Source organism: Grus americana, chromosome 5 (assembly GCF_028858705.1).
Source record: "Grus americana isolate bGruAme1 chromosome 5, bGruAme1.mat, whole genome shotgun sequence".
NCBI classification, from domain to species: Eukaryota; Metazoa; Chordata; class Aves; order Gruiformes; family Gruidae; genus Grus; species Grus americana.
In genome coordinates this window covers 2,086,054-2,111,380 of record NC_072856.1, presented here as the reverse complement: position 1 = coordinate 2,111,380, position 25,327 = coordinate 2,086,054, and the positions used below count along the sequence as shown (strand labels likewise).

At 69.6% G+C, this 25,327-nt stretch overlaps 4 protein-coding genes and 1 pseudogene across 7 annotated transcripts; 2 read left to right on the top strand and 3 right to left on the bottom strand.

Moving 5' to 3' along the window:
- The first annotated feature begins 23 nt into the window (after positions 1-23).
- LOC129207470 (glycine N-acyltransferase-like protein 3) lies at positions 24-1,701 on the top strand (annotated as a pseudogene).
- Positions 1,702-1,895: 194 nt separating this feature from the next.
- Positions 1,896-12,535, bottom strand: CLCF1 (cardiotrophin like cytokine factor 1). Of its 2 annotated transcripts, none has more exons than XM_054828437.1 (3): positions 12,350-12,535; positions 4,947-5,113; positions 1,896-3,461 (listed from the first exon to the last, which is right to left on the bottom strand). In XM_054828437.1, exons 1-3 carry the CDS (start codon positions 12,462-12,464, stop codon positions 2,970-2,972), a joined length of 774 nt encoding a protein of 257 aa, XP_054684412.1. In that variant the 5' UTR covers positions 12,465-12,535; the 3' UTR covers positions 1,896-2,969. The 2 variants fall into 2 exon arrangements, with proteins under 2 accessions (XP_054684412.1, XP_054684413.1); XM_054828438.1 differs by lacking the exon at positions 12,350-12,535 and adding an exon at positions 11,377-11,781.
- Positions 12,536-13,806: 1,271 nt separating this feature from the next.
- LOC129206704 (uncharacterized) lies at positions 13,807-17,439 on the bottom strand. Its single transcript, XM_054826406.1, has 5 exons — positions 17,320-17,439; positions 16,854-16,918; positions 16,382-16,467; positions 15,308-15,372; positions 13,807-14,750 (listed from the first exon to the last, which is right to left on the bottom strand). The coding sequence occupies exons 3-5, from the start codon at positions 16,435-16,437 to the stop codon at positions 13,807-13,809; spliced, it is 1,065 nt and encodes a 354-aa protein (XP_054682381.1). The 5' UTR covers positions 16,438-16,467; positions 16,854-16,918; positions 17,320-17,439.
- A 306-nt stretch (positions 17,440-17,745) lies between these two features.
- RAD9A (RAD9 checkpoint clamp component A) lies at positions 17,746-20,893 on the top strand. Of its 3 annotated transcripts, XM_054828341.1 has the most exons (12): positions 17,995-18,043; positions 18,330-18,422; positions 18,521-18,591; positions 18,714-18,848; positions 18,970-19,084; positions 19,157-19,256; positions 19,464-19,573; positions 19,659-19,765; positions 19,842-19,906; positions 19,975-20,076; positions 20,201-20,411; positions 20,489-20,893. In XM_054828341.1, exons 2-12 carry the CDS (start codon positions 18,389-18,391, stop codon positions 20,585-20,587), a joined length of 1,149 nt encoding a protein of 382 aa, XP_054684316.1. In that variant the 5' UTR covers positions 17,995-18,043; positions 18,330-18,388; the 3' UTR covers positions 20,588-20,893. The 3 variants fall into 3 exon arrangements, with proteins under 3 accessions (XP_054684317.1, XP_054684316.1, XP_054684315.1); XM_054828340.1 differs by lacking the exon at positions 17,995-18,043 and having other exon boundaries at positions 18,201-18,422; XM_054828342.1 differs by lacking the exons at positions 18,330-18,422; positions 18,521-18,591 and having other exon boundaries at positions 17,746-18,043.
- On the bottom strand, positions 20,703-24,379 carry PPP1CA (protein phosphatase 1 catalytic subunit alpha). The gene is made up of 7 exons (XM_054828343.1): positions 24,297-24,379; positions 23,058-23,189; positions 22,627-22,857; positions 22,067-22,171; positions 21,694-21,917; positions 21,273-21,407; positions 20,703-21,064 (listed from the first exon to the last, which is right to left on the bottom strand). The coding sequence occupies exons 1-7, from the start codon at positions 24,349-24,351 to the stop codon at positions 20,954-20,956; spliced, it is 993 nt and encodes a 330-aa protein (XP_054684318.1). The 5' UTR covers positions 24,352-24,379; the 3' UTR covers positions 20,703-20,953.
- Between the last annotated feature and the right edge of the window lie 948 nt (positions 24,380-25,327).

The following is a 25,327-nucleotide window of genomic DNA, read 5'->3' as shown; positions in this document are numbered from 1 at the left end:
GCCTGCCCCACGGCCACGGGGCCATGCTGATCCTGACGTGCCCGGGCCAGCTGCAGCGCCTGGAGGAGGCCCTGCGGAGGAGCCTGCCTGCTACCCTGCCAGTGATGGGGACCCCAGGGACCCCTCTGCCCCCACCTCCCTGACAGCGACCCTGGGGACCCCTGTCCCCTCCCTCCCCTCCATGCTGGTGATGGGGTCTCCAGGGTCCCCTGTGCCCTCCCCACCCAGTGCTACTGGTGACGGGGACCCCGGGGACCTCCATGCCCTCCCCTCCATCCCACCAGTCGCAGGGACTCTGGGGGCCCTGGGGACCCCTGTCCCTCCCCCCGCCACCATCCTGCTGGTGACAGGCACCCCGGGGTGCTCCCCACATATCCTGCCCCCCACACTGATGGAAGTTAGCAGGACCCAGGGCACAGCTGGGCACCGCAGGGGGTTGGGGGGGACCCGTCAGGCCCCCCCGTGTCCTGTCCCCCCCCAGCACTGATCCTGTCCTGCAGGTCCTGGGGGCTGTGATGACAGTGGCCCGGGGGGAACCCGGCCGCCCACGAGGTGCTGGTGGACTCCTGGCCCCATTTTGGCGTTGTCCTGACCCGCCTGCGCCCAGAGGTGATGCTCCAGGTGCCCCCCCACCCACCCTGGCAGCACCCCACACACCGTGGGGCCAGGGGGAAGGGGAGGGGGGACCCACGCTCAGATGCCGTGTGTCCCCCCCAGGAGCACGGAGACCCGGGGGACTTCTACACCAACCAGCTGACCGTGTACTACCGGGACGAGAGCGCCTGGCGGGCGCTGCTGGGGGGCACCGAGGCGGTGGGCTGGACCCGGGCCTTCCAGACGCAGGGTAAGCCTGGCATGGGACGGGGGGGGAGGTCCCGGACACCCCCTCCCCGCTGTGCCCCTGCCCGCGCTGATGACGCTGCCCCAGGGATGCAGGAAGGGATGTACGAAGCCGTGCGCGAGGCGGCCGATGCCAAGGGGCTGCGGATGGAGACGTACCGGTACCAGGCGCTGCTCAGCCCCCGGCCCCCCCGGCCCCGTGTGCAGTGAGTGCGGGGGCACCCAAGGACGCAGTGGCACCAGGGGTCCCGGTCACATCCCTGGGTGACACTGGGGGGGGGGTGTCCCCAAGCACATCCCCAGGTGCCATGGGGGGTCCCTGAGCACATCCCTGGGCGGCACAGGGGTCCCCAGTCACATCCCCAGGTGCAGCAGTTCCCCGGTGCCGTCCCTGCCGGGGGACGGGGTGCAGGTTCCCCCGTGTCCCCACCCCATCTCTGCGCTCTACCGCATTGCAGGGTGCCACCGGGACTGCGCCTGGCACCCGTGTCCCCGTCCCACGTCCCGCTGCTCAACGCCACGTGGGGTTTCGGGGGCAATGCCCGTAGCCAGCGGTTCCTGCTGGGGCTGGTGCGGGCGCTGCCCAGCGCCTGCCTGCTGGGACCCCCTGGGCGCCCCGTCCCCTGGATCCTGCTGGACCCCCTGGGCTGCCTAAGCCACAGTTACACGCTGCCCGCCTGGCGTGGGCAGGGCCTGAGCGGGGTGACGCTGGGTGCCCTGGGCCGGGAGCTGCACAACCGCGGTTTCCCCATCTACTGCGGGGTGCTGCCCCAAAACACCCCCTCGCAGCGAGCCGTCCGTGCAGTGGGCTTTCTGCCCCAGCCTGGCACCTTATACATGCTGGTGGTCACCCCCAGGTAGTGCCCGGGGAAGGGGGTAACCCCCCCTGGGATGGGGGTACCCTACGCTCAGGCCTGCAGGCAGGGAAGCCATGGCTGGGGGGGGGGATAAGGTGGGGTTACCTGCACCTGGGGAGTCCTGGCTTCCCACCCTGCCACCCCCCATACCGGGGCGGGGGGGGGGGGAACACCCCAACCCTCACACTGAGCTCTGGGCCAGCTACCCGTTCACCCTGGTCCCTACTGATGGCAGGCGCTGGCTCCTCGGGCCCCTCCGCCGTGTGGCACGGGCGGGCGGGGCAGGGGTGCTGGAGAAAGGCTTTTATTCGTTCATACAAGAATAGATCTTCTGCAATAAATACCCCAATAAATAACATCTCCAATAAATAAACACTCATAGACGCACCGGGACAGCGGCCCTGGGGCCCCGCCTCCAGCCCCGCCCACTGCAGCCCAGAGCCCCACCCCCTCAGGCCTGGTGGGCGGGGGGTCGCTAGGCAACCGTGGGAGAGGCGGGGCTTGGGCAACAGGGGGCGGAGCCTGTTGTGGGAAGGAGGCGGGGTTTGCGACACTGGCTGGTGAGCGGGGCTTATTGCCGTCCGGGGAGGGGTGGAGCCTATTGCTCCTGGGGCGGGGCTTGCTGCTGGGTGGGGCGGGGCTTAATCCTACGCTCTGGGGGATTGGTCCTTTCAGGGGTGGGCGGGGCTTGCACCCAGTCTGGAGCCCCCCGGAGGTGGGGCTTATTGCTGCCGTGGGGCAGGGGGAGGAGCCTGCTGCCCTCCCCAGCCCCACGGGTGTGGGGACGGTCCCGAGGGGATGGGGCACCCCGGTGGGGTGGGCACAGCATGGCCACGGGGACACCCTGGTGGCACCGGCCCCTGCCTCGAGGCACGGACGGTGGGGACGTGAGGTGGCTTCGGTGGCACTTTGGGGTCAGGAGCCCCATTTCTCAAGGCACGCTGGTGATGGAGGGGGGCGTGGGTGGCTTCGGTGGCACTTTGGGGTCAGAATCCCCGTCCCTTAAGGCACACTGGTGACAGAGGGGGGATGTGGGTGGCTTCGGTGGCACTTTGGGGCCAGGAGCCCCATCCCTTAAGGCACAGCGTGGTGATGGTGGGGCTGTGGGGTGGCGGTGGTGGCACTTTGGGTCAGCGGCCCCATCCCGCAAGGCACAGCGAGGTGGCGGTGGGGACGTGCGGTGGCCCGGCGAGGTGAGGAGCCCCATCCCTGTCCCGGTGAGGCGGGGGGGGGGTGTGTGTGTGGGAGGCGTCGGGGTGGTGGTGGGGGTGCTCAGAAGCCCCTCGCCTCCAGGCGCAGCGTGACCACAGCGGGCGGCACCTTCTTCTTGAGGCGGTTGAAGTCCTTGGCCGAACGCCACAGCCAGGTCTGCAGCTCCTTCAGCAGCCAGAAATCATCCATCTTCTTCAGAAAATCATTGGGGGCCACGGGGGTGCCGGGGGGTGCGGGGGGCCCGGCGGGCCCTGTGGGTAACGGGTAACCCAAGGAAGACATGACGCCGGCGATGCTGAGCACCAAACCTTGCAGACTGGAGCAGAAGTGACCGAGGCGGTGCCGCAGCTCGGCGGTACCCGCTTGCCCGTCCAGCGCCCGCAGGTAGCAGAGCAGCCGGCTGTAGGCGCGGTAGTTAGCGGCCAAGCGGGCGTTGTCGGTCAAGCCCCGCCACAGGTCCAAGTCCACCGTGGCGCTGGGCACCCGCTCGGCACGGGCCAGCCGCGGGGGGTTGAAGTCGGGCTCATTGAAGGGGGGGCCCAGGTAGTTCAGCTGCAAGGGGAGGGGGGAACGACACGGCTGTCAGGCATCGGGGGGTGCCACGGGGTAGGGGCTGCCCCCCTCATCCCGTTCCCCACATCCCAGGTTTTGGTGTCCCTGTGTTTGGACCTGCCCCCCTCCTCGTCCCAGGTCTCCATGTCCCCCTGCCCATCACGTCCCCCTTCCCGTCAGGCGCCCAGTCTCCATGCCCACCAGGCGGACATACCCATCGTGTCCCAGGTCTCCATGTCCCCCTGCACACCATGGCCCCTTGCCCATCACGTCCCCCTTCCCATCAGGTTCCCAGTCTCCGTGCCCCCCGCATCCCAGGTCTCCATGTCCCTGGGCACATTACATCCCCCTTCCCATCAGGTCCCCACGTCCCCCAGGTCTCCATGTCCCCCTGCCCACATCCCACGTCCCCGAGGTGGACATCCCCACCACGTCCCAGATCTCTCCATCTCCCACCCACGTCCCCAGCCTCCATGTCCCCGTCCCCATCATCCCCCCAGCGTCCCCATCCCTGGTCATCATGCCCACAGCTCCAGGCAGCAGACCTGGAGGCACCCACGGGTGGGGTGGAGCCCCCGCCCCCCCCCTCCCCTCGCACCCAGCCCCACGGCAGTGCCACTCTCGTCACCGCTTGGCACCCCACGTGCCGGCACCCCCAGCGCCGGGGGCATGTCAGGGCAGAGATGGGGAACCTCCGCGTGAGCCGGTGCTGCCGGCGGGCAGGGAGAGGCAGCTGCCTGCACCCCTGCCTGCACCCGGGGCGCAGGGCGGCTCCCCGGGCCCCTGCCCTCAGCCGATGAGACATTTCCTCGGCCCCCGGCACGGGTGTAGCCGGGCACGGCGGGGGGGGGGAGCCCCACAGCCCCCGGGGAGGGTGGGCAGCACCGGCACCGCTGGCGCTGGGCGAGGGCACGTGAGTGCAAACACGTCACTCGCAAGTGCACACGCGTGTCCAGGGAGACTGGCAGCGCTGGATGTGCCTTGTGTGTGCACGTGCACGCGTGTGTGCAGGCACGCGTGTGCGTAGGAACGCTGATGCACATGCGCGCGTGCGCAGGCACACCGATGCACACATATGTGCAGGCGCGCATGCATGCAGCCACACCGATGCGCACACACACACACACACTCACATGGATGTGCAGGCACGCGTCTGTGCAAGCACTCACACACATGGATGTGCAGGCATGCACACACGCAGGCACTCCGATGCACGCACACGTACGTGCAGGCATGCGTGCAGCCGCACTGATGCACACCTACACACATATGCATAGGCGCACGCACGCAGCCACGCGTCTACGTGCAGGCACACCAACGCACGCGTGTACACGCACACGTACGCAGGCAGAGGTGCGTGCAGCCACCCCGGCGCACCCCCAGGGAGCCGGGCACGGACAGGGGAACCCCCCCCCCCCCCCCGCGGTGCTGCGGGGCAGGGCAGGGGGGCAAGCGGGGGCACGGCGCGGGCAAGCTCCTACTCACGTAGGTACCGGCGAGGGTGCGGAGCTGGTGCTCCAGGTAGCGGGTCAGGTCGTAGGTCTTCTGGATGGACTGGCCGGCGCCCAGCTCCTCGGTGCAGTTCAGGGCGGGCAGCGCCGGCAGGTTGCAGAGCGCGGCGCACAGGAAGGTGAAGATCCCCCAAGAGTCTCCTGCGGGGACACGGCACCTCAGGGAGGGGGGAAACAAGGGGGTTTTGGGGGGGGGGACACAGACACGGGACACACACCTCCTCCCGCCCCTGGGCTTGGGATGGCAGGGACACCCCGGCTGCGGGCAGGATGCCCCGGCACCACGGGCCACCGCGTCCTTCGGTGCCGCCGAGCCCTCGGGGCCGCCGCCAGCCTCACCCCCGCGAGTGGGGAAACTGAGGCACGGAAGGGCTACGGGTAGTGGGGTCGAGGGGTGCCGGCAACAGGGCGGCTCAGCATCTTCGCCGGCACGGGGCGGCTCAGCATCCCCTGGCACAGGGCGGCTCGTGCCTTGGCACGGCCAGGGCGCTGCCGGTGCACCGGGGACCCCCCGCCAACTCCCGCCCGCGGGCTGCAGCAACAATCCTTTATATGGTCTGGAGCGAGCGCGGCTCGCTGCGCTCCCGCCGGGACGGCACGGCTGGGTTATATTTGGGCACGGCGACTCAGCCGCCACCAACGCCGGAGCAGGCTGGGCATCCCGCGGGGCTGCCGGCAGCCCTCGCCCCGGTGGGGACCCCCCCCGCCGCACCCCGCCGAGGGGGAACAGGGGGCGGGGGGGGTGGGGTGCGGGACGGGGACCCCGAGGGGTGGCCGGGGCGTGGGGGTGACCTTTGCCGAGGCTGCCGGAAACCGCCGGCCGGGTCCCCGTCATCGCTCCTGACGTCAGGGTGGCCTTACGAGCTCCGGCCTCGTTAGCCGGCGGTTGTGCAAAGGTCACAGCCCGCGGCCAGGATGCTCCCGGCCAACTGGCACCTCTCGGCACGCCGGAGCCGGGCTTCCCGGCAGCTCCTCCGGCGGGAGGACCCACCGCCGGCACGGCTCGTCACCGCGGGGCTCGGCAGGGCTCCCGGCGTGGGCAGCCCTCGTGGCAATCCCCCGGGGAGGCGAGGCCGGGGGGAGCCCCGCGGTGCCCTCGCACGTCACCGCTCCCCGTCACGAGCAACCGGGAGGTTTGGAAACCTGGAAGCGGCCAAGCGCCGGTGACGCACGAGGGTCCTCGGGGACGTCGTGGCTCCGGCCGTGCCAGCCCCACCGCAGCTGCCCCTGCACCCGCCAGCCCCCGCCGCGGGGAGATGCCCGGCTCCCAGCAGCGTTTGAGTGTGCAACTCCCCTGTGGGTGTGCAACACGCTGCTCACGTCTGTGATACACACCCTGCGAGTGTGCCACACGACACACACGCCAGCAATACACCCCCTGTGGTTGTGCAACACGTTGCTCACACTGGTGATACGCTCTGCAGGCGTGCAACACACAGCGCCATTGTACAGCGCATCACACAGGCCCGTGAAACACCACGCGTGCGCCCGATGGACCTTGCAGGTGTGCGACACCACACGGGTGTGCGATAACAGTGTGCAAGCGTGCAACATGCTGTGCACGGGTGTAAGACACTGTGCATGTGCATGATACACCGTGCAGGTGTGCAACACACCATGCAGGTACGTGACACGCCGTATAGGTGTGCCATACACCGTGCGGGAGTGTCACGTACCACACAGGCATGTGACACACCGTGCACGTGTGGGATACACCGTGCAAGCGCGTTGATGCACATTACGTCAGCGTGTGACACACCACGCATGCATGACACACTGTTTAAGTGTGCAACACACCATACAAGTGCATGACATGCCGTGCGTGTGTGTGCTGTGGCACGCACGTGTGACGCACCGCAGAGGTGTGTGACGCACCGTGCCCGTGCGTGACACGCGGCGCAAGCCAGCGCACACACACTGTGCGAGCTGGCGTGGGCGCCCCGACGTGCGGCCGTGCCCCACAGTGGGCACGTGCAGCCGCTTGCCCGTGGCCGGGTCCCGGCGTGTCGGCGCGTGGACCGTACCGCCATCCCGCCTTGCGTGCGTGCAAGCGCGTGTGGGACGGGCAGCAGGGGCAGGGCGGGGGGGGGGGGGACGGGGACCCCGCCACGGTGACTCACCCGCCCCCGGGTGTTTGCTTTGGCCGAGCCCCCGCACCGCTGGGCTGGCCGGACCCTCGCCCAGCACCGGCTCGAGTTTCCAACGCGGGATTTACACCAGCCCGGGCCCCGCCGCGGCCAAACCAAACACAGCCGGGGGAGCCGGGCCGGGGGGGGGGCGCGGGGCGGGGGGGGCCGGGGCTGGCCAGGGGAGGGATGGGGATGGAGCCGCCAGCAGCTCCCGGGCAGGTGGCTGGGCCACGGGGTGGAGGAGCGTGAGGATGAGGAGGAGGGAGGAAGGGCAGGGGCAGGTGCCCGGTGCACGGCCGATGGCCAGGAGATGGCGGGATGCACGGCACGGTGGCGGCACGGTGGCGGCCGTGGCACAGCCGCGGTCATGGCACAGCCACGCAGGTGGCCCAGCCGTGCCGGTGGCCGTGGCCCAGCCGTGCCGGGCGCCCCGTGGAGCAGCCACTCTCCCCTGCCCACCCCGGTCGCTGCAACTCGGGCAGAAAATGTCTGGGCACCGGCACAGACAATGGCGGCGGCGGCAGCCCGGCAGGGAGGAGGGAGGCGCGGGGCCGGCACAGCTGGATCCCGGTGACGTCGGAGAGGAAGAGCCCGAGGGTTTCAAAACCGGCCCTGGAGCCCGGCCAGGATGCTCCCAGCCCACGTAAGCAGCTCATGGCGTGGCTGCCCGGGGTCACCCGCTCGGTCCCGGGGGCAGCTGGCGAGCCGGGGCAGCCGGGGCCACGGGACCGGGCACCCCCCACCACCACCACCCTCGCCGGCTCCGTCAGGCAGCACCCCGGGGTACCCACGCTGCCGACGCCGAGGGGCTGTGGCAGGCGGCAGGACGCGCCGGCGGTGCCGCCAGCATCTCTCGCGCGCGTGGCGGAGGGGCCGTCGCTCGCCCGCCTTCGGCGGGATGCGTGCGGAGTCACGGGCACGCCGGCCGGACCCTTGCCCTCCCGCCAAGCCACCCACCCCCCCGCCAGCAGCGCAGGCGGCCGACGCCGGCCAGACCTCCCGGCCAGCGGCCGAGGCGGGAGCGCAGCCACGGTGCCGGGTGAGCTGTTCCCTGGGCATGCTGTGGGCAGAGCCGCCGAGGTCAGGAGCGACCACAAACCGCCCAGAGCCGCTTTCCCGAAACCCTCGTGCAAAGCGGTGCCCGGGGCGGGGGCGGCAGCCAGGAAGGGGGAACCCTCGCACCAGAGGCCCCCCCCCCCCACCTCCCCTTCCCCGGCAGCGTACGGAGCCGAGCCGGCCCCACGGCAGGAGCCGCCGTATCTGATGGGCCGGTGGCCAGCGGCGAGCGGAGCCCCATCCCACCCAGCGGCCCCATCCCCGGCACGGCGCTCGTGGGAGAGCCCAGCTCGGGAGGTCCCGTGGCGGCCAGGCACCGGCGGTGAGGACAACGTAGCCCTGCAGGCAGGGAGCAGGCAACGGGCAGTGGCCACCATCCCGGCTGCCTGCGACCCCGACCAGCAGCACTTAACCCTTCCCCGCACGCCATCACGGGGCGGTTTCGCAGCCCAAGGTGGCAGCCAGCCCCCACCCGCTGCTCCATGGGGCTGGGAGCGGGCGATGCCCATGGGCGCAAGGACAGACGGACACCTCCGTGTCCCCAGGCCAGTGGCACTTAACCCCGCTGTGGCCGGGGAGGTGACGCCGTGGCGTCGGGCAGGAGCAGTGGTGTGGAGCAGGAGGCGTGAGGATGCTCACGCTCCGTGTGTGCCCCGCACCCAGACATCAGCGGTCCCCGAGCACTGATGGGAGGGACACCCGCGTGTCCTTGCTCCCTGGAAGTGGCCACGGCCACCGCAGTGGGGTCTCCATCCCACCCCACCCCACCCCATCCCACGGGACACCACCTGCCCGCTCCCAGCCCACACCTCCATCCCAGCCCTCTCCTGGCTCTCAGCTCTGCCAGAGCCACCAAACACCCCCCCCCAAAGTGCTGCCTGCAGACCCTGCCTCGCCCCTGCCTGCGGCTCCCGGCGCCCACCATGCCCCGACTCTGCCGGGCCCCTTGTCCCCGCACGCTTTCCCGGCCAGCAAAGCCACTGCGCTGGGTGCGTGCGGGGCCGGGGAGCGGGTGGGTGCGCGGGGGGGGGGAGCACGGCCCCGCGTCCCCCCTCCCGCCCCGGCCCTGCCTGCACTCGCGGCGCTGAGTGTTTACATCCTGTCTCCTCCGTGTGTTTATAAATGCGGCCGCGCACGGGAGACTCCAGCGAGGCCGTAATTAGCCGGGCCTGGATTTCCCATCCGGCTCCAGCCAGCGGCACGATGGAAACACCCCCGCCGGCGAGGGGGGCGCAGGCCCCTAATCCCAACCAGACCCCGCCGCCCCGCACGCACACCCGGCCCGGCACGGCACCCACCGCCGCCGGCACCCATGAGCCATGCAACGCACCCCGGCTGCCTGCCCGCCCCGGTGCAGGTTGCAGAGCTGCGCAGCCCCCCCAGATCTGCGCAGCCCCCCCAGATCTGCACGCTGCCCACCACCAGCCCCCCCCCGGCACCCTCCCGGGTCTTTCACTGATGCCATCGCCGGCATCTCCCACCCAGCAGCTGCCACCGCACCGCGGGGACGCTGCCCGGCCAGGTTAGCGTGGGACTGGCAGCTCTGCACGGCCGTGCCCGCTCGGGACGGCCATGCCCTGGTGTCCCAGCCAGCCCCACGTCTCCCAGCACCCCAGCAAAGCCCAGGACACCTCCGTCACCCATGGGTCACGCACCACCCGGGGACACGGCACTGCTGGGCCGGCGGCTTGCCGGCACAAGCCAGGACGGCTGCCGCCCAGGTGTCCCGTCGGTGCCGGAGCGAGCACGTCCCCACGTGCTGATGCTCGGCAGATGGGCGAGGGACCACGGGCACCCTGTGCCGGGCAGAGGGGTGCCAGCCCCCAATGGCGCAGGGGGACGGGCACTGCCCCGGCAGTCGGGTAGGTAGGAGCGGTGCCGGGGGCGAGGCGGGGGGAAGGTGATTTATGGAGCTCCGTGCCACTTAGCAGGGCATAAATCTCCCCCCCCCAGCCCGGCCCTGTAAGCAGAACCCTCCGCATTTCCCTTCGGAGGCTGCTCGCGGGCTGCGCCTAATGCAGCCCAGATGTGCGCCGCCACCGTGCCCTCGCGCAGCCTGCTAAATAGGCACGGGGACACCGGTGCTGCCGAACGTCCCCAAGCCCTGACGGGGCCAGAAGGCTGGGTCGCCGCCGACCGGGGATGCCCCAAAACGGGGAGCGGGGAATGGGGCAGCTGGGGTTTTGCCCCCACGGCTCTTCCCGCTGTGCCAGGCTCGGCATCCCCTTTCCCTGCCTGTCCCGGCGCTGGCCGCAGGCCCCAGGGCCGGTTGTGCCATCGGCTCCACGGTCGCATCCATCAGCCCCGGTGGCGGGCAGGAAGGGGGAGAGGAAGGGGCGAGGGAGGGCGACGGAGCCGCCGTGGATCCCGGCCTCGCTTTTCCGGTTCCCCGGCGCTCGCCCCACTTTGCCCATCCTGCGTCACGCCAGCACCACGGGAGCTGGAGCCAAACCCGGTGTCGGCCTCGTGCTGCCCCGGTCCTGCCGGGTGGGAGCCCGGGGAGCCTCACGGCACCCACAGTTTGACCTTTTAAGGGTGTTTTCCAGCATTTTTCCCGTTCTTTCTGGGCGAGGAGCCCCCGACCCCGATGTGCCGTGGGGCCGACCAGCCCCCCAACCACCCCGGCTCTCCTGGGAGCCCCGAGGCGGCCGCTCAGGCTGGGGGAACAAAGCCGTCCCGCAGCCCCCGGGATGGTCCCCTCCAGAGAGCAACATTTCCCCTGCACCCCAAAATCCCGCTGCTGTCTCCCGGAGGAATCTCGGCCACTCTGGCAAAGGCGTTCCGAGGCAAACCCCAAAATCCAGCCCTTGGCAAGAAAAAAAAAAAAAAAAACCAACCAAAAACTCTTCCTGCCCCCCCCCCCAAATCCCGGCAACTTTCATTTTCCTCCCCTCTGTCAGTCCTGGGGTTTAATTCTCCGTGCTCAGCGGCGGTTCCCTCCCTGGTAATCACAAACATGCATGGAAAAGAGGGAACGAGAGAAAGGGAAAAAAAAAACAAAAAAACACACAAAAAAAAACCAAAACCAAAAACCAAAACCAAAACCTAGAGAGGGGAAAGTCTTAAATCAATCCCAAAGCCAGACAGACGTTTTAATCACATCAAATTAAAATCAGCAGTGGCTCGGAAAGGAGAAACCATGGCAGGCAGAGCGCAGGCAGAGCGCAGGCAGCCCCCCGCCCCGGCCCCGGCCGGCAGCACCCAGCGCCTCGGTCTTACCTGAGAGCTCCCCAGCAACATTTAGCATAGTCGGGGTGCAGGGTGGGATTGGGGGGGCGGAAGGCGCAGAGGGGGGGCGAGAGGAGCCCAAAGCGGGGGCTTGGCTCTTGCTCCGCGCCCCGAGCGGCCGGCCGAGCCCGCCTGCTCGCCTCTGCCCTGGCTCGCTTGCTCGCTTGCGCTCGGTCGGGGTTTGGGTTTTTTTTTTTGTTGGTTTTTTTTTTTGGTTGGGTTTTCTTTTTTCTTTTTCTTTTTCTTTTTTTTTTTTTTCCCTTCCCTCTCCCTATTTGTTTTGGTTTGTGTTTGCTTGGGTGTTAGGTGGAAAAAAAAGCTGTCGGGGTTGGGTGGGTTTTTGGTGTGTGAGTGTGTGCACAGTTCGCACCACGCTCCGGCTGCCTCGCTCGCCGCCTTTCCCCCTTCCACCTCCCTTGATTTGCTCTTTTGATTGGTGTCCAGGAATGCAAGAATATAAAAAAAAAAAAAAAAAAAGCGAGCTCGCATACACCCTCTCCAAGCTGCTGCCTCCCTTCTTTTCTTTTTTTTTTCTTTTTTTTTTTTTTTCAAAATTCAAGTGTTAAGCAGAACCAGGTTGCTTTCAAGAATGTATTTGATGCAGTTGTACACAAGAGCGGGCTCCATTCATTCCCTCCCTCTCCCCCGGCCTTTCCCCCCCACACCCCCCCCTTCCCCTCCCCATCCCCGGGGGTCCCGGCGCCGGGCAGAGGTGGGGAAGCTGGAGCCGAGCCCCGGCGCCGCGGAAGGCGGTGGGGAGGGAAGGGAAGGGGGTCCCCGGGGTGCTGCCGACCGGGCAAGAGGGGGGATCCCCCCCCCCAAAAAAAAATCTTTTCTCCCTCCTTTCGCCCCCCCCCCCCCCCGGCTCTGGCTCCCGCACGGCTTTTGTTAGTGGCAGCGGCGGGGCCGGTGCGGGGTCGGTGCGGGGATTGGGGGGGGCGTGGGGGGGTGGGATGTCTCCTACCTGCTCTCAGCTCCATGCGGGACAGACGCGGGGTCGGGGCGGTGGGTGCGTGGTTGGGGGTTCCCGGGCAGGGAGGCAGCGGTCCCGCACACCGGCCCGGGACTGCGGCTCCCATTTGCCGGTCGGAGCCCTCTCGCCTCTTCTCCTCCCGACGTGCAGAGCCGCCGCCGCACGCCGAGAGCCCGGTCCCCGAGGGGGGGGTCCGGGGAGGGGAGGTTGGGGGGGGGGGGGGAACGGGGCGAGGTGCGGCGGAGCGGCTCCTCTCGCCGCCCCGCAGCGGGGCCGGGGGGGTGTGGAGGGGGGGGGGGGCGTGGGGTGCCAGCCTGCCCCCCCCCCCCCGCGTGTCCCCCCCCCCCCCGCGTGTGTGTGTGTGTGTGTGTGTGTCCCCGCGGGCAGGGGCCGGGGCAGAGGAGAGGTGGAAGCGGGGAGGGGCGGATGGAGGGATGGGAAGGCGCAGAGACAGGCAGGCGGGCAGGCAGCGAGGGACGGCCGGTGCGAGGAGGGTGGCGGGACAGGCAGGCAGGAGGACAGGCAGGAGGACAGGCAGGCGGGCACAGCCAGCCCCGTCCTCTGCCGTTTGGCCGGCAAAGAGAAGGGGTCCCGGGGGAGCGCGGACCCCCCCGCCCCGGCTCGGCTCGGCTCGGCTGCCAGCGGCGGGGACGGGACGGGAGCGCGGGGACCCGCAGCGCCGCTGCCCCGCCGGGATGGCCCCGGGGCGGCGGCAGGTGAGCGGCCGGGAGCGGGGACGGCGGGGGGAGAGCGGCCGTCGGGGCCCCGCTCCCGGGTCCCGGCAGATCCGGAGCCCCCCTCGGAGCGGCGGCGGTGGCGGAGACGACTCAGCCCCGGTCCCGCCGCACCGGCTGTCGGGGGGAACCGGTGTCCCCGGTCCCGCGGGCTGCCCGAGCTCCTGATGCCCGCACCGACCACGGCCACGCGGGGACGGTGAGGGACCCCCTTCCCGCACACGCCCCCCCCCTCCAGCCCCAGTTCTCCCTCCTGCGGGGTGCGAGAACCAGCAGCCGCTTCCTTCCCAATTAAACCACCACCACCCCCCCCGTTAAGACGAACCCCCGACCCGGTGCCTGCGGGGACTTCGGCAATGACCGTGGCGTGTCTCATAACCCACGCGGGATGAGTGGGGTGGGTACCCGGGGCTCGGGCAAACCCCCCCCGGGGCCACGGGTGGTGTAAAAACCCAGCTGAGCCGCTGCTGGAGCCCGACATCCGCAGCAGAGCGTGTGGGGGGGGGGTGTGTGATCCCACAGCCAGACACACCCCCCCCAAACCCCTTCCCCTCGTGACCCACATCCACGAGTGGGTTGCTGCCACAGAGGCGAACGGCACATCTCCACAGCAGGCAGGGGAAGGCAGAGGGGGCTCTCTCGGCGGTGAGGGGAACGTCCTGGCCTGCGTTGGCTCCCCCGAAATAATAAAAAAAAAAAAAAAAAAAGCTTTGTTTAAAACAAAGGCGCTGGCCGGCCGGCGCTGCTCGGGAGCGCCAGGAGGTAACAGGCCGATTCGTTTCGGTTCCCGGCCCCGGCCAGGTCTGAGCCCTCCCGGCTCCTTCGCTGGCAGCAATCGCCTCTTCCCCGTTTTTTCCAGGGCACGGAACAGCAGGGCGCCCGCTCGGCGCACGCCGAAACCGGCCTTTTCCCCCCCAAATCCACAGGGATCCTCGGTGCCGAACACACTGGCCCCGGGTTTAGGGACCCCCCGTACAGATAAACCACGCACTGACACATGCTGCGGTGCTGCCGCGGCGATTTATTAGTTGGGAGCCAGAGATCCGGCGTTGAATTGGGGAGGAAGCACCCAAGGGATGCGCTCTGGGGTGGGGGGGCGGCTCTGGATCCCCCCCAGTTAAGATGGGGGATTTTCGGCACATTGCTCCAGCCCGGGCAATGCCACCGCTCACTCGCTGAAGGGAAGGCGACGCGGTGAGCCCTGAGGACCGGTAGCGTGCCACGGAAACAAGAAGGCTCCCCGGCACTCGCTCGGGGGGGGGGTGTGTGTGCCGCAGCCCCGAGGGGGAGGGTGGGGGATGCGGAGGTGACGGTGGGACAGCCCCCCGCGGCAGGACGGAGCTGCCCGGCTCCCCGGCAGCGTGCCAGAGGGGGTCTCCACCTCCACCCCTGCCCGCACAGCGTGGGGCCAGCGTCTCCGCTCAGCTCCCCCAGCCGCGGTGCAGGGTATCTGGTTTCCCCCCGAGCGAACAGCCCCCGCCGGCAGCGGGTGGGAAAAGCCGCTTTCGAGTCCCCCCGGGGGGGCTGTGGTTGCCAACCCGAGGGGGCCATCAAGTCCTGCCCGTCGCTGCCCTCTTCGCTCCCCAGAAGGCAGCGCCGAGGTCGTTTCTGGTGAGTTTTCCAGCTCCGCGGCCGCACAGCTCGCACTGGGCCAGCACCTGAGAGAGAAGAGGGGAGGAGGAGGAGGGTAACGCCACCAGTGGACGTGGCACAAGCCCCCCAGCCTGGCAGCAGAGCTGCAAGACTCCCTCCCCAGCCGGAGCCTTCCTCCCTGGCTGCCTCCCAGCTTCCCCAGCCCCATCTCCTCGGCCGGAGAGCCCCGCACCAGCCGGGGGATGCCGAGGTGGAGCCCCTGCACCCCCCACCCCGGGACGAGGGGAGCACGAGGCACAGGCAGGTCAGACCGCTGCAGAGCCCTGGCCAGGCATCCTCCTCCTCCTCCTCCTCCTCCTCCGCGTGCCCTGGTCACCAGCCCACAACGGCCCTGCGTGGGTGAGGCCGTGCCCCCCGCCGCCTTCGGGGACCACGTCACCGGCAGCGCCGTGGGCAGCTGACCTCACCTTCGTCCCAACCCGGTCAGCACGGGTCCCTCCGCCGGCGCCACTGCCGGCCCTGCCTCCCACTGCTGACCTTTGCGGCGGGCAGCTCGCCGCCTGCCCGTCCGCAGCCACGCCACGGCTCCTGCCCGCCCGCCCGCGGCCCCTCGCGCTCCTACCTGGCCCCTTCGTGACCACCAGCTCCGTCCTGGCGGCACCGATGTCCCGAGGCTGCACCAGAGCCCTGGCAGACAGAGGAAGAGAGACGAGGAGCTGCTCGGTGCCCTGGCAGAACCAGAAAGCCCGGCACCGGGGAGGGTTTTAGCCCCAAACCACCCACAGCCCCCCCCCGAGCTGCAGGCTGGGCAGGCAGGGCACCGTCCCGGCTCCTCGGTGGCATCGCTGGGGCGCAGGCAGGGGATGTCTCGGGGCACCGAACAGACGTTCGGCCCAGCGGTGGCGGGCGCCTGTCCCCTCCTGCTGGGCAGGGAGCAGGAGCCCAGCTGTGGCCGTCTGTCTCCCTGCGCTGCTGCCTGGGCGAGGGCACCACGCCATGTGCTCGGGACGCCGTGCCGGAAAGGAAGCCGTGGCTCTCGGGGGAATGGGCAGCCGCTGGCGGTGGGAGATGGCCCCAAGCCTGCTGGGTGGGAGGGGGCACCCAGGGATGGCAGGGAAGGTGACAGGGACGAGGGTCCTGGACCCCGAGGGGGTGTTGGGAGAGGCAGAGCGGGGGTGGGCTGAACCCGGGGGTGCCGGAGCCCCCCGAGGGCTGCCAGGCTCCTGCCCCCGGCCCGTATCCAGCCCGGTCCCCAGTGCCTCGTCAGCACTGGCTCAGGGCGGCCAGGGGAAGAGGGAGGGGTGCGCATGGCTTTGGCCACCGCTGAGGTGTGTGTGTCACGACCGCAGCCAGCTGCGTCCTATCCACAGCCCCATAAAACGCCGAGCCCCGAGGCCAGAGCCCCTCCTGGGGACGCCGGCTCCAGAGGAGCCCGGCTGCTGTTCAAGAGCTGGAACGGACACTCACACACAATCCCGTCCTCCTCCTCCTCCTCCTGGGAGGAAGGGGCCGGTAGCCAGTGCTCACCCCAGGGACAGAGCGAGGCAGATCCAGCCGACCTCGGGGGGCCGGACCCCAAGCCCAGGCCAAGGCAGGCCTGGGAGTCCCCCGAGCTCCCTGCCTGTGGTCCGAGCCCAGCCGCACACACGTGGCTTGGCCTGCAGAGCGGCCCTGCAAAGGCTGAAAGTTTGCCTACCTGGAGGGGACACGCTGCCGGGGGGCGTTGGATCTGAAATCCTGGACGCAGGGCATTCGGAGAGGCGCTGAGCACCAGCGGCACACCTGAGATGGAAAAGAGGGGGAGGAGAGGCCACGTGCTGGAGGACGGCAGCCGTGGGAAAGGGGCTCCACACACCCCCCCTCAGGTGCCAGCCCCACTCTGCAGGCTGCGCACTGGGGCCCCTCAGCTCGGGCTCCTCGGCCACCGAGCCCAGGAGGAGGGACTTGGGCAGCCGCTGATCCTGCCGCGGGCAGGAGCCTGCTGAAGGACCCCGCTGCGAGCGCGAGTCAAGTTCCTCGCAGCCAGATCCCCTGGCCTCCCTCGAGGCCCAAACCTGAGAGCCAGTCATTCTGGGCTGGCTGCCTGCATGAGGAAAGCGGTTTGGCTGAGCCCCCCCTCACCCAGCCTCCCCGGCGGGACCCCTTCCTCTCTTTTATTGCTTTCATACCCTTGCCCACCTCAGACACGGCGCTGGCCTTCCAGGGACGAGCTCCCCGCTTCCCACTGCAGTGCCTGCAGGATGGAGAGACTGTTAAGCGCTGCCAATCTCCACACCATCCCCGCTCGCCTGCGTGCGGCCACTGCCCGGGAGGCAGAGGCCCTCAGGCACGGGGCAGAGGTCCCCCAAACACCAGGCTCTCAGGAGGCACCAGAGCAGGGACGGCTCCACCAGCTACTGTGCACCCCTGTGTGGGTGCCCACCCAGCTCCGGGGAGCTGCAGCCCTTCCCAGCCCCACAGACATGGCCCACGGGTGGGCACTGGGGAGCACCGTGGGCAAGGGCTGGTGGCAGCAGCTTGATGGAGGGGGCTGAGCTGAAGGGAACGAGAAGAGAGGAGGAACCTCGTGGAGGGCAGCCCGACCCCGGGTGCCGCTGGGGGAGAAGGGGGAGCCAGGCGTGAGGGGACGCTCACCAGGGAGAAGGGGGCAGGGGAGCCCCAGCAGGATGCGTCCGGGGGGCAGGGGAGCAGGCACGGGGAGGCAGGCTGGGATCCCACGCAGAGCCGTGGTGCAGGATCGAGCTGCCAAAGCCGCTGGGGGGTGGCACAGGCCCCTCAGGGGACCCCGGAGGATCCTCCCGGGGGAGGGCCGGGGCCTGGCAGGCCGCAGGCAGGGCACAGACCCCGGGGAGAACCCAGGAACGAGTCAGGGAAGGACCCGGGGAACAGGCAGGCGGTCAGGCGGCAGGACGAGAGCCTGGAGACGGGACAAGGGCGGGCTGGGGCCCGGGGCCGGGCCGCGGAACACGAACGGGACCGGGCCAGGCCCCGAGAGCCGTCCTGAGGGGCGCACACCCGCCGCTCCGCCGTCGAAGCCCCATTGGCTGAGCCGTACGTCACTCCAACATCTGGCGGCGCCTGCGCTCTGCCGCCCAATAGCGAGCCACGGGGGGAGGGGGGGTGGGCCTGCCCGCGCGCGCGCCGCCGGGCGCCCGGAGCACGGGGAGGAACCGCCCTCGATCACGTGAGGCGAAGCCCGGCGCGAGAACGCCGGGTCGAGAACGCCGCCGAGCCGTCATGCTGCCGCGCCGACCAATCGGCCGGCGGCGTGGGCGGGACGGAGAGAGGCTCCTGCCCAATGGGAAGGCGTCTGGCGAGGGCGGTGCGGGAACGGGGAAGGTGCCGGCGCGGCGCGGAGGTGAAGCGGCCGGAACCACTGGGGGCTGGATAGGGAAGGGGGCGAGACCATTCCCGGGGCCGCTGGGGAGGCGGCACCACCGAGGGGCTCCGGGGCGGGGAGGGAAAACAGCTGCCGGGGCGGGAGGGGGAGTTCGGACGCGTCCATCGCGGCGGGGGGGGGGGTGGGGGGTGTGGGTAGGGCGGGGTGTACGGCGGTGAGGCCGGGCGCAACCATCTGGTGGGGGCGTGGCCTTGGGGGCGTGGCGGAGGGCGTGGCCTCAGCTCGGGGGGCGGGGCCCGGGCAGGCAGGCGCGAAGCCCCCACGTGCCCGCCGGGTCCCGGTGCCCAGCCCTGACCGCACGCCATGAAGTGCATCATCACTGGCGGCAACGTCAAAGGTGAGCGGGGACGGGGGGAGGGGATCACGGGGGGGGGCGTGGGGGGCACGGGGGTGCCCTGCCTCACCCCCCTCCTCCTCCTCACCCCCCCCCCCCAGTCCTCGGCCGAGCCGTGCACTCCCTGTCCCGCATCGGGGACGAGCTCTACCTGGAGCCCACCGAGAGCGGGGTACGGGGCACCGGGGTGGGGGGGGACTGGGAGCTGGGGGGGCCACCATGTGCCCCCCTCTGTCCCCGCTGAGGGGGACAGGCAGTGCCAACATGCTGTCGTCCCCCCCCCACCTCCTCCAGCTGTCCCTGCGCGCCGTCAACTCCTCGCGCTCCGCATTCGCCTCCTTCCTCTTCGCGCCCCTCTTCTTCCAGCTGTACGAGACGGGCGGCGCCCAGCCTGACAGAGAGCTCCTCCGATGCAAAGTCCTCATGAAGGTGCAGCACCCACTGCCAGCACCCTGCCTGGGCACCCCCAAAGCTCCCCGTTGCTCCGGGGGAGCGGGGGGTGGGGGGTCCGGGCACGGTGACCATCCCTGTATCCATCCCCTGCCCGCAGTCCTTCCTGGGTGTCTTCCGCTCGCTGCCCTCGCTGGAGAAGACGGTGGGGAGATGCCTCATCCTGCTCAAACCCCGGGCCAGCCGCCTCGTCGTGCAGCTCCACTGCAAGTACGGTGAGTGCCGGGCTGGGGGGGACACGCTGGCACTGCCGTCCTGCCCCGCTGAGCCGGTGCCCTCCCTGCCAGGCGTCACCAAGACCCACAACCTGACGTTCCAGGAGTGCGAGCGGCTGCAGGCCATCTTCGACACCCAGTGCTGCGCCAGCAGCCTCTGCGCCCCGGCACGGTGAGCGGGGACCGGCAGCAGCACAAGGAGGGGGGACGCTAGAGGGGACGTGGGGGGCAGGGGGGAATGGCAGGTAGAAGCTGGGGTGGCAAAGGGATGGGCAGGGGGCTGCAGAGGGGGATGAGGGCGGATGGAAGGAGGGACCCTGGCTGGTCCTGCGGGACCTGGGGGGGTTTGGGGTGCTCAGCCCACCCCCCATGCCTACAGGGTGCTGGCGGAGGCCGTGGTTCACTTCCCCCAGACACTGGCTGAGGTGACGCTGGAAGCCGGTCCCGGGGGCAAGATCAGCCTCCGAAACTATGTGGAGGATGAGGCAGGTGAGCCCTGCGGGGAGGGGGTGCCCATTCCCCGGCCTTGGGGTGCCAGCATGGCCCCCTCACCCACCTCCTCACCCCCCCCCAGAGCCGAGCAAAACAATGGTGACAGAGCTGTGGCTGGCCGAGGACGAGTTCCAGGCCGTAGCTGTGGTCCCGGGCTCCCGCATCACCTTCTGCCTCAAGGAATTTCGGGTGAGTTCCTGCCCAGGCTCCCCACCTCGAGCCCCTGTCACCCCCTGGCCCCCCTCAACCCCCCCTTTGTCCCCAGGGGCTGCTGACCTTCGCTGAGGCCTCCAACCTGCCCCTCACCATCCACTACGACGCGCCTGGCAGGTAAGAAGGGGCACCCTGGCCCCCCTGTGCCATCCCTGGCCCCCCCCTCAAGCCCTCTGTGCCCCCAGGCCGGTGATCTTCACCCTGGACGATGCCGTGCTGGAGGTGCACCTGGTGCTGGCCACCCTCTCAGACCCGGAAAGCGACTTGCAGCCCCCTGCGGCCAACGGGTAAGCGGAGCTTGTGTCGGCCTTGGGGGGTTTGACAATCCCAGCTCAGCCCTCCAGCTGCCATCAGTAGGGACCAGAGTGAACGGTCACCATTCTGCCCCTGCTTACTCGCTCTCTCCCCAAGTGTCTCCCACCTGCCCGGCCCGTCAGATGATTTTGGTGATGACCTCGAATCCTACATGATTGCCATGGAAACCAGTGCCTATGAGGGGGGCTCGGGGGTGCCCCCCAGCCCCACCTTCCCCCTGCGCACCCCAGGTCCAGCCAAAAGCGACCCAGAGGAGGAGGAAGAGGAGGAGGAAGGAGCCGTGCCAGGGACCCCCCCTCACAAAAAGGTCTGGGGTGGGCACGGGTGTGACTGGGGGCAGGGGCACGGGCACAGCCTCCTCCTCACCCCGACCTCTCCCCACAGTTTCGCTCGCTGTTTTTTGGCTCGGTGCTGACACCGGGGGGGCCCAGCCTGGCCCCCACCCAGGAGGTGCTGGCAGAGGACAGCGATGGCGAGTACTGAGACCCCCCCCAAAGGCGCGGAGCTGCCAGCATCCCACCCCTGCGGACCCCCCAGCCACCAGGACGGGCACCCCCCCAATCCAGCATCAGCCCCCAAACACAGGCACCCCCCCACGACCCATTACAAGTTTATTCCCAAAAAATCCTCCTGCCCCCCCCCCCACTCTCCACTGCCATCCCAGGGCTGGGCTCTGGGCTCCCCCCTCGCCCCGGCGGTCCCTGCCCTGGGGCTGGATTTGGTTTGGTGGAGCGTGGCGGGGGGAGGGGGCGGCAGGATCTTACAAATAAAAAATGAGTCGAAAGAAAAGCGACCTGATGCTGAGAGTGGGGGGACGGGCCCCAGCCGGGGAGGGGGGTGGCTCGTGGCTCATTTCTTGGCTTTGGCAGAGTTGCGGGGAGGGGTGACGGGGCGTCCCGCGGGGTTCAGCCCGCTGAACTGCCCGTATTTGCCCTTGTTCTTGTCGGCCGGCTTCAAAATCTGGGGGTGGGGAAAGGGATGAGTGGGGGTCTTGCACGCCGTGCCCCCTCCTGCCCCAGCTCCCTGCTCCCCCCTCCTGCCTTCAGGGTGGAGGCTCCCCCCAAACTCCGCTCTTCCTCCTGCCCCCCCCAGCCTCCCCTCCCCGCAGACCCCCCATGGTCACCACAGGCCTGCCCCCCCCACCCCGTGATGGCCCCCCCCAACCCACCTGAAATGAACACATAAGCGTTTCGTCCACGCTCATCATGGCGCCCGCGTTGTCGAACTCCCCGCAGTAGTTGGGCGCCGAGAAGAGGGTGACGAGCTGGCGCTTGGCAAAGAACTCGTAACCGTCCTCCACCACCTGCGTGGACGTTGGGGCCGGTGCTGAGCCGGGCACCCCCGGGGGGCGAATACCCACCCAGGGGTCCCGCCCACACAGTCCACACAAACCCCCCCCAACACCCCCAGGATCAAACATCCCCCTCAAGGAGGGCAAATACCTCTCCGGAAACGCCACCTGTACGAAGTGACGCAGCCCTAAGAGCAAATACTGCCCTACTGGGGGTATGAACGCCTGCCCCATACCCGACACCCACTGGGGACCCAAATCCCCCCACCCAGGGGTGCACCCGCGTGCCTGAGGGTACCTGGTGCGCCCGGCAGATGAGGTCCAGGTCGTGCTTGTGCAGGAACTTCGCCACCACCTCCGCCCCGAAGGTGAAGGAGACGCCGCGGTCATTCTCACCCCAGCCCTGTACGTCCTTGTCGGGGTCGGACCAGAGCAGGTCGCAGAGCAGACCCTGATCCGGCACGTCCGTGGGGCGCATGATCCGACGGATCTGCTCCATCGACTGCAGGTCGGGAGACAGCCCTGCAGGGACGGGGGACAGCGTCGGGTCCTGCCTATTCGGTAACAGCCCCCGTCCCCCCCTGGGGCACCCCCAAGGCACAGAGCTCCTGTCCCGTCCCCCCCCCCAGTCCCTGGTGGCTGCTTCCGCGAAGCCCCGGGGCCATGCCCACCTCCGTGGCAGCAGAAGATCTTTTCATCCACGATTGCAGCGATGGGCAAACAGTTGAAGCAATCAGTGAATGTCTTCCAGAGCTTGATGTTGTACCGCCGCTTGCCTGCAAAGCAGTGGGTGTGGGTGCCTGGTGCTGCCCCTTTGGGGGTACAGGGGCACGCGGGGGTCCCCATGAGCCCCCACACATGGGCTCGCACCCCCCTAGTGAAGCACTCGCGGCTGCCCAAAGGCCCACCAGTCCCAGCAGAGCTCTGGCTGCGCGGGGGCAATGCCATGGGGTGGCACTACGTCACGCAGGGGGTGTCCTCGGCGTGCAAACTCGTCGAAGAGGTTGGCGGGGGGGCACAGGGGTACAGAGGGGGCGTGGGACGCTCAATGTGGATGGTACAGGTTGGTTGTGGGTACGAGGGGGACACGGGGGTGGCAGAAGGACTCCCCCTGCTCACAGCAGCTGTAGATGGGGCTGGTGCAGGACAGCACAGGGACGACACCGGGTAAGGGGCGCGCGGGGATGGCAGAGGGGTTGTGGGGGGACATGGCCGCAGCCCAAGCACTCACACTCGTCATAAAAGCCATAGATGCGGTTGATGCTGGCGCACTCATGGTTGCCACGCAGCAGGAAGAAATTCTCGGGGTACTTGATCTTGTAGGCGAGCAGCAGGCAGATGGTCTCTAGCGACTGCTTGCCCCGGTCCACGTAGTCACCCAGGAACAGGTAGTTGCTCTCAGGGGGGAAGCCCCCGTACTCAAAGAGCCGCAGCAGGTCGTAGTACTGCCCGTGGATGTCACCTGGAGGGGGGGCACAGGGTGTACGTAGGACCCCAGCTCCCTACAGCCCCCCACGCCACCCTGCAGCAGGCCCCAGTGCTGCCCATCCACATCCCCGGGGAAGCACAGGGCCATGCTGGGATCCTCAGCCGGCCCCCATGCCCATTCCGGGGGCTCGCCCAGCCCGTGCCCGGCCAGCGCAGCACCCGGCCAGCCCTCACCACAGATCTTGAGAGGCGCCTCCAGCTCCAGCAGGATGGGCTGGCTGAGGAAGATCTCCCGTGACTTGAGGCACAGCCCCCGGATCTCGTTCTCCGTCAGCTGCACGTTCTTCCCCGGCCGCGACCCTTGGACTGGCCCCACCAGAGAGACAGGCATCAGGGACCCCACCAGCACCCCGCGCGCACCCCACGCAGGTGGGCAGGCATCAGGGCCATTGCACACCCCATGCCCATAGACTGGCAGGAGTGACGGACGAGAGGGATTTTGGGTGTCCCCCCAACCCAGAGAGGGTCCTGGCAGCCCTCAGGATGGGTGGGCATGGATCACCCCCTCTTCCAGAGCTAGGGGTTGTGGCAGGGCACCCCGAACCCAGATCCTTCCCCCACCCTGCTGCCTGCACCTCATGCCCCAACACACCGCTCACCCCCTAACGCTGCCCCCCCGCCCTATCCCAAATCCAGCAGCCCCCTTGCCAGCCCCCCACTCCCCTGATCCCCCAAACCCCCCAACACCCACCTCCCCAAACTTCCCTGCTGCTCCCCAAGCCTCCCAGCCCAACATCCAGGCTGCATCCCCTGCACAGCCCCCCAGCATCCAGGCCCAAAATCCCCAAGTCTACCTGCCCCCAACACACAGCCCCCACCCCTTCACATTCTCCAGCCCCCCCCCCACCCCCAAAGGCTCAGCTCCAGGATCTCCTCCCCCCCCCCTCGGGGTACCGGCCGCACCCCTCGGGGACCCCACCTGGCCCTACAAACCACTCCCCCAACTACCGCGGCCCAAGCCGCCCCCCATCTAGCCCGGGCCGGGGTTCGGGTGGGGGAGACCCAGGGTGACCAGCCGCTGCGGGGGCTGGAGGCTGTTGGGGGGGGCTGGGGCTGTTGGGGGGTGGGTAGAGGTTGCTGGGGGGGACAAGGCCGGTGCGGGGGCGGGGGGGGGCTAGAGGCCGTTAAGGGGGAACTGGGGCCATTGAGAGCGGCTGGAGGCCGTTAAAGGGGGTTTGGAGCCATTGGGGGGGGAATGGAGCTGTTGGGGGGGGGCTGGAGGCCGCTGGGGGGTCCCGAGGCCTTTGGGGGTCCCGAGACCGTTACAGCGAGGCCCGAGGCCGCTGGCGGGGCGGGGGGGGGGGAAAGGGGAAGGCGGAAGCCGTTGGGAGTTCCGAGGCCATTACGGAGGGGGGCCCGGAGCTGTTAGGGGTGCCGTGGGCGGGGGGGGCGGGGGGCGGCGGGTCCGCTCACCCTCCAGGAGGCGGCTGATGATGGAGTCGAGGTTGAGCTTCTCGGTGTCCGCCATGGCCGCCGGACGCTCCCGCCCCGCCCCTCGCGCCGCGCGCCCAGCGGGAGCGGCCGGCGGGGGCGGTGGGGCGGGGCGGGAGGCGCAGCGCCCCCTGCCGGTTCGGAGGAATCAGAGTGGTAGCGGACGGAGCGGGGAGGGGGGGCACCGGGGGCACCGGGACACGACGGGGTGGGGGGGGGGGCGGGGAGGGAGCAGGGGACACCCCGATACTGCCATCGGGGGTACGGGGACACCCCATTCCCGGTCTGGGGGAAACGCAGGCATGTCCGCCCGCGGCACAGCGACATGGGGACACCCGTGGCAGGGGGACACGGGGGACACCGGGGACCCGCATCCCGGTCCCGGGGCACGGGAGGGGGTCGGGGGGGGAGGGCAGGCCAGGAGGGGCCGGGGCAGATGGAGAGCCCGGGACTGGACTGTGAGGGGGCATGGGGTCGGGAGGACACGGGGGGACACGGGGGAACGCGGTGCCGGGCAGGGACCCGGTGCCCCCCCTTCCCCCCCCCCCCGTTTTGTTCCTGCTCCGGGCCCGTGGTGCCGCCGTTGTGAGCAGCACCGGGCTGTTGCTGGGAGGCTGTTGCCACCGGGGTGTCCCCAGGGGCACCCCAAAGCCTGGGCTCCCGCGGGCACCCTGGGCACGGCTCGGGGGGGGGCTCTGGGGACACGGTGCGGGGGGACACGGTGGGGGCTGAGCCCTGTTTGGGCCCCGGCTCGTGGATGGTGGCAGCGCCAGGCCTGGGAGGGAGGGAAGGGGTGCAGGCATCATGCCTGTCCCCCTGCCTGCACCCCTGCCTGCACTCCTGCCTGCAGCAGTCATTAATCAGTCCCCAAGGTGGGGGCCAGGTAAACAGGCGGCAGGGACAGATCGCGAGTGGCACCGGCACCGCCGCTACCCACACTGGGCTCTGCCGCGCCGTGCCGTGCCGTGCCACACTGTGCCACATGTGCTGTGCCATGCCGTGCTGCGCCACGC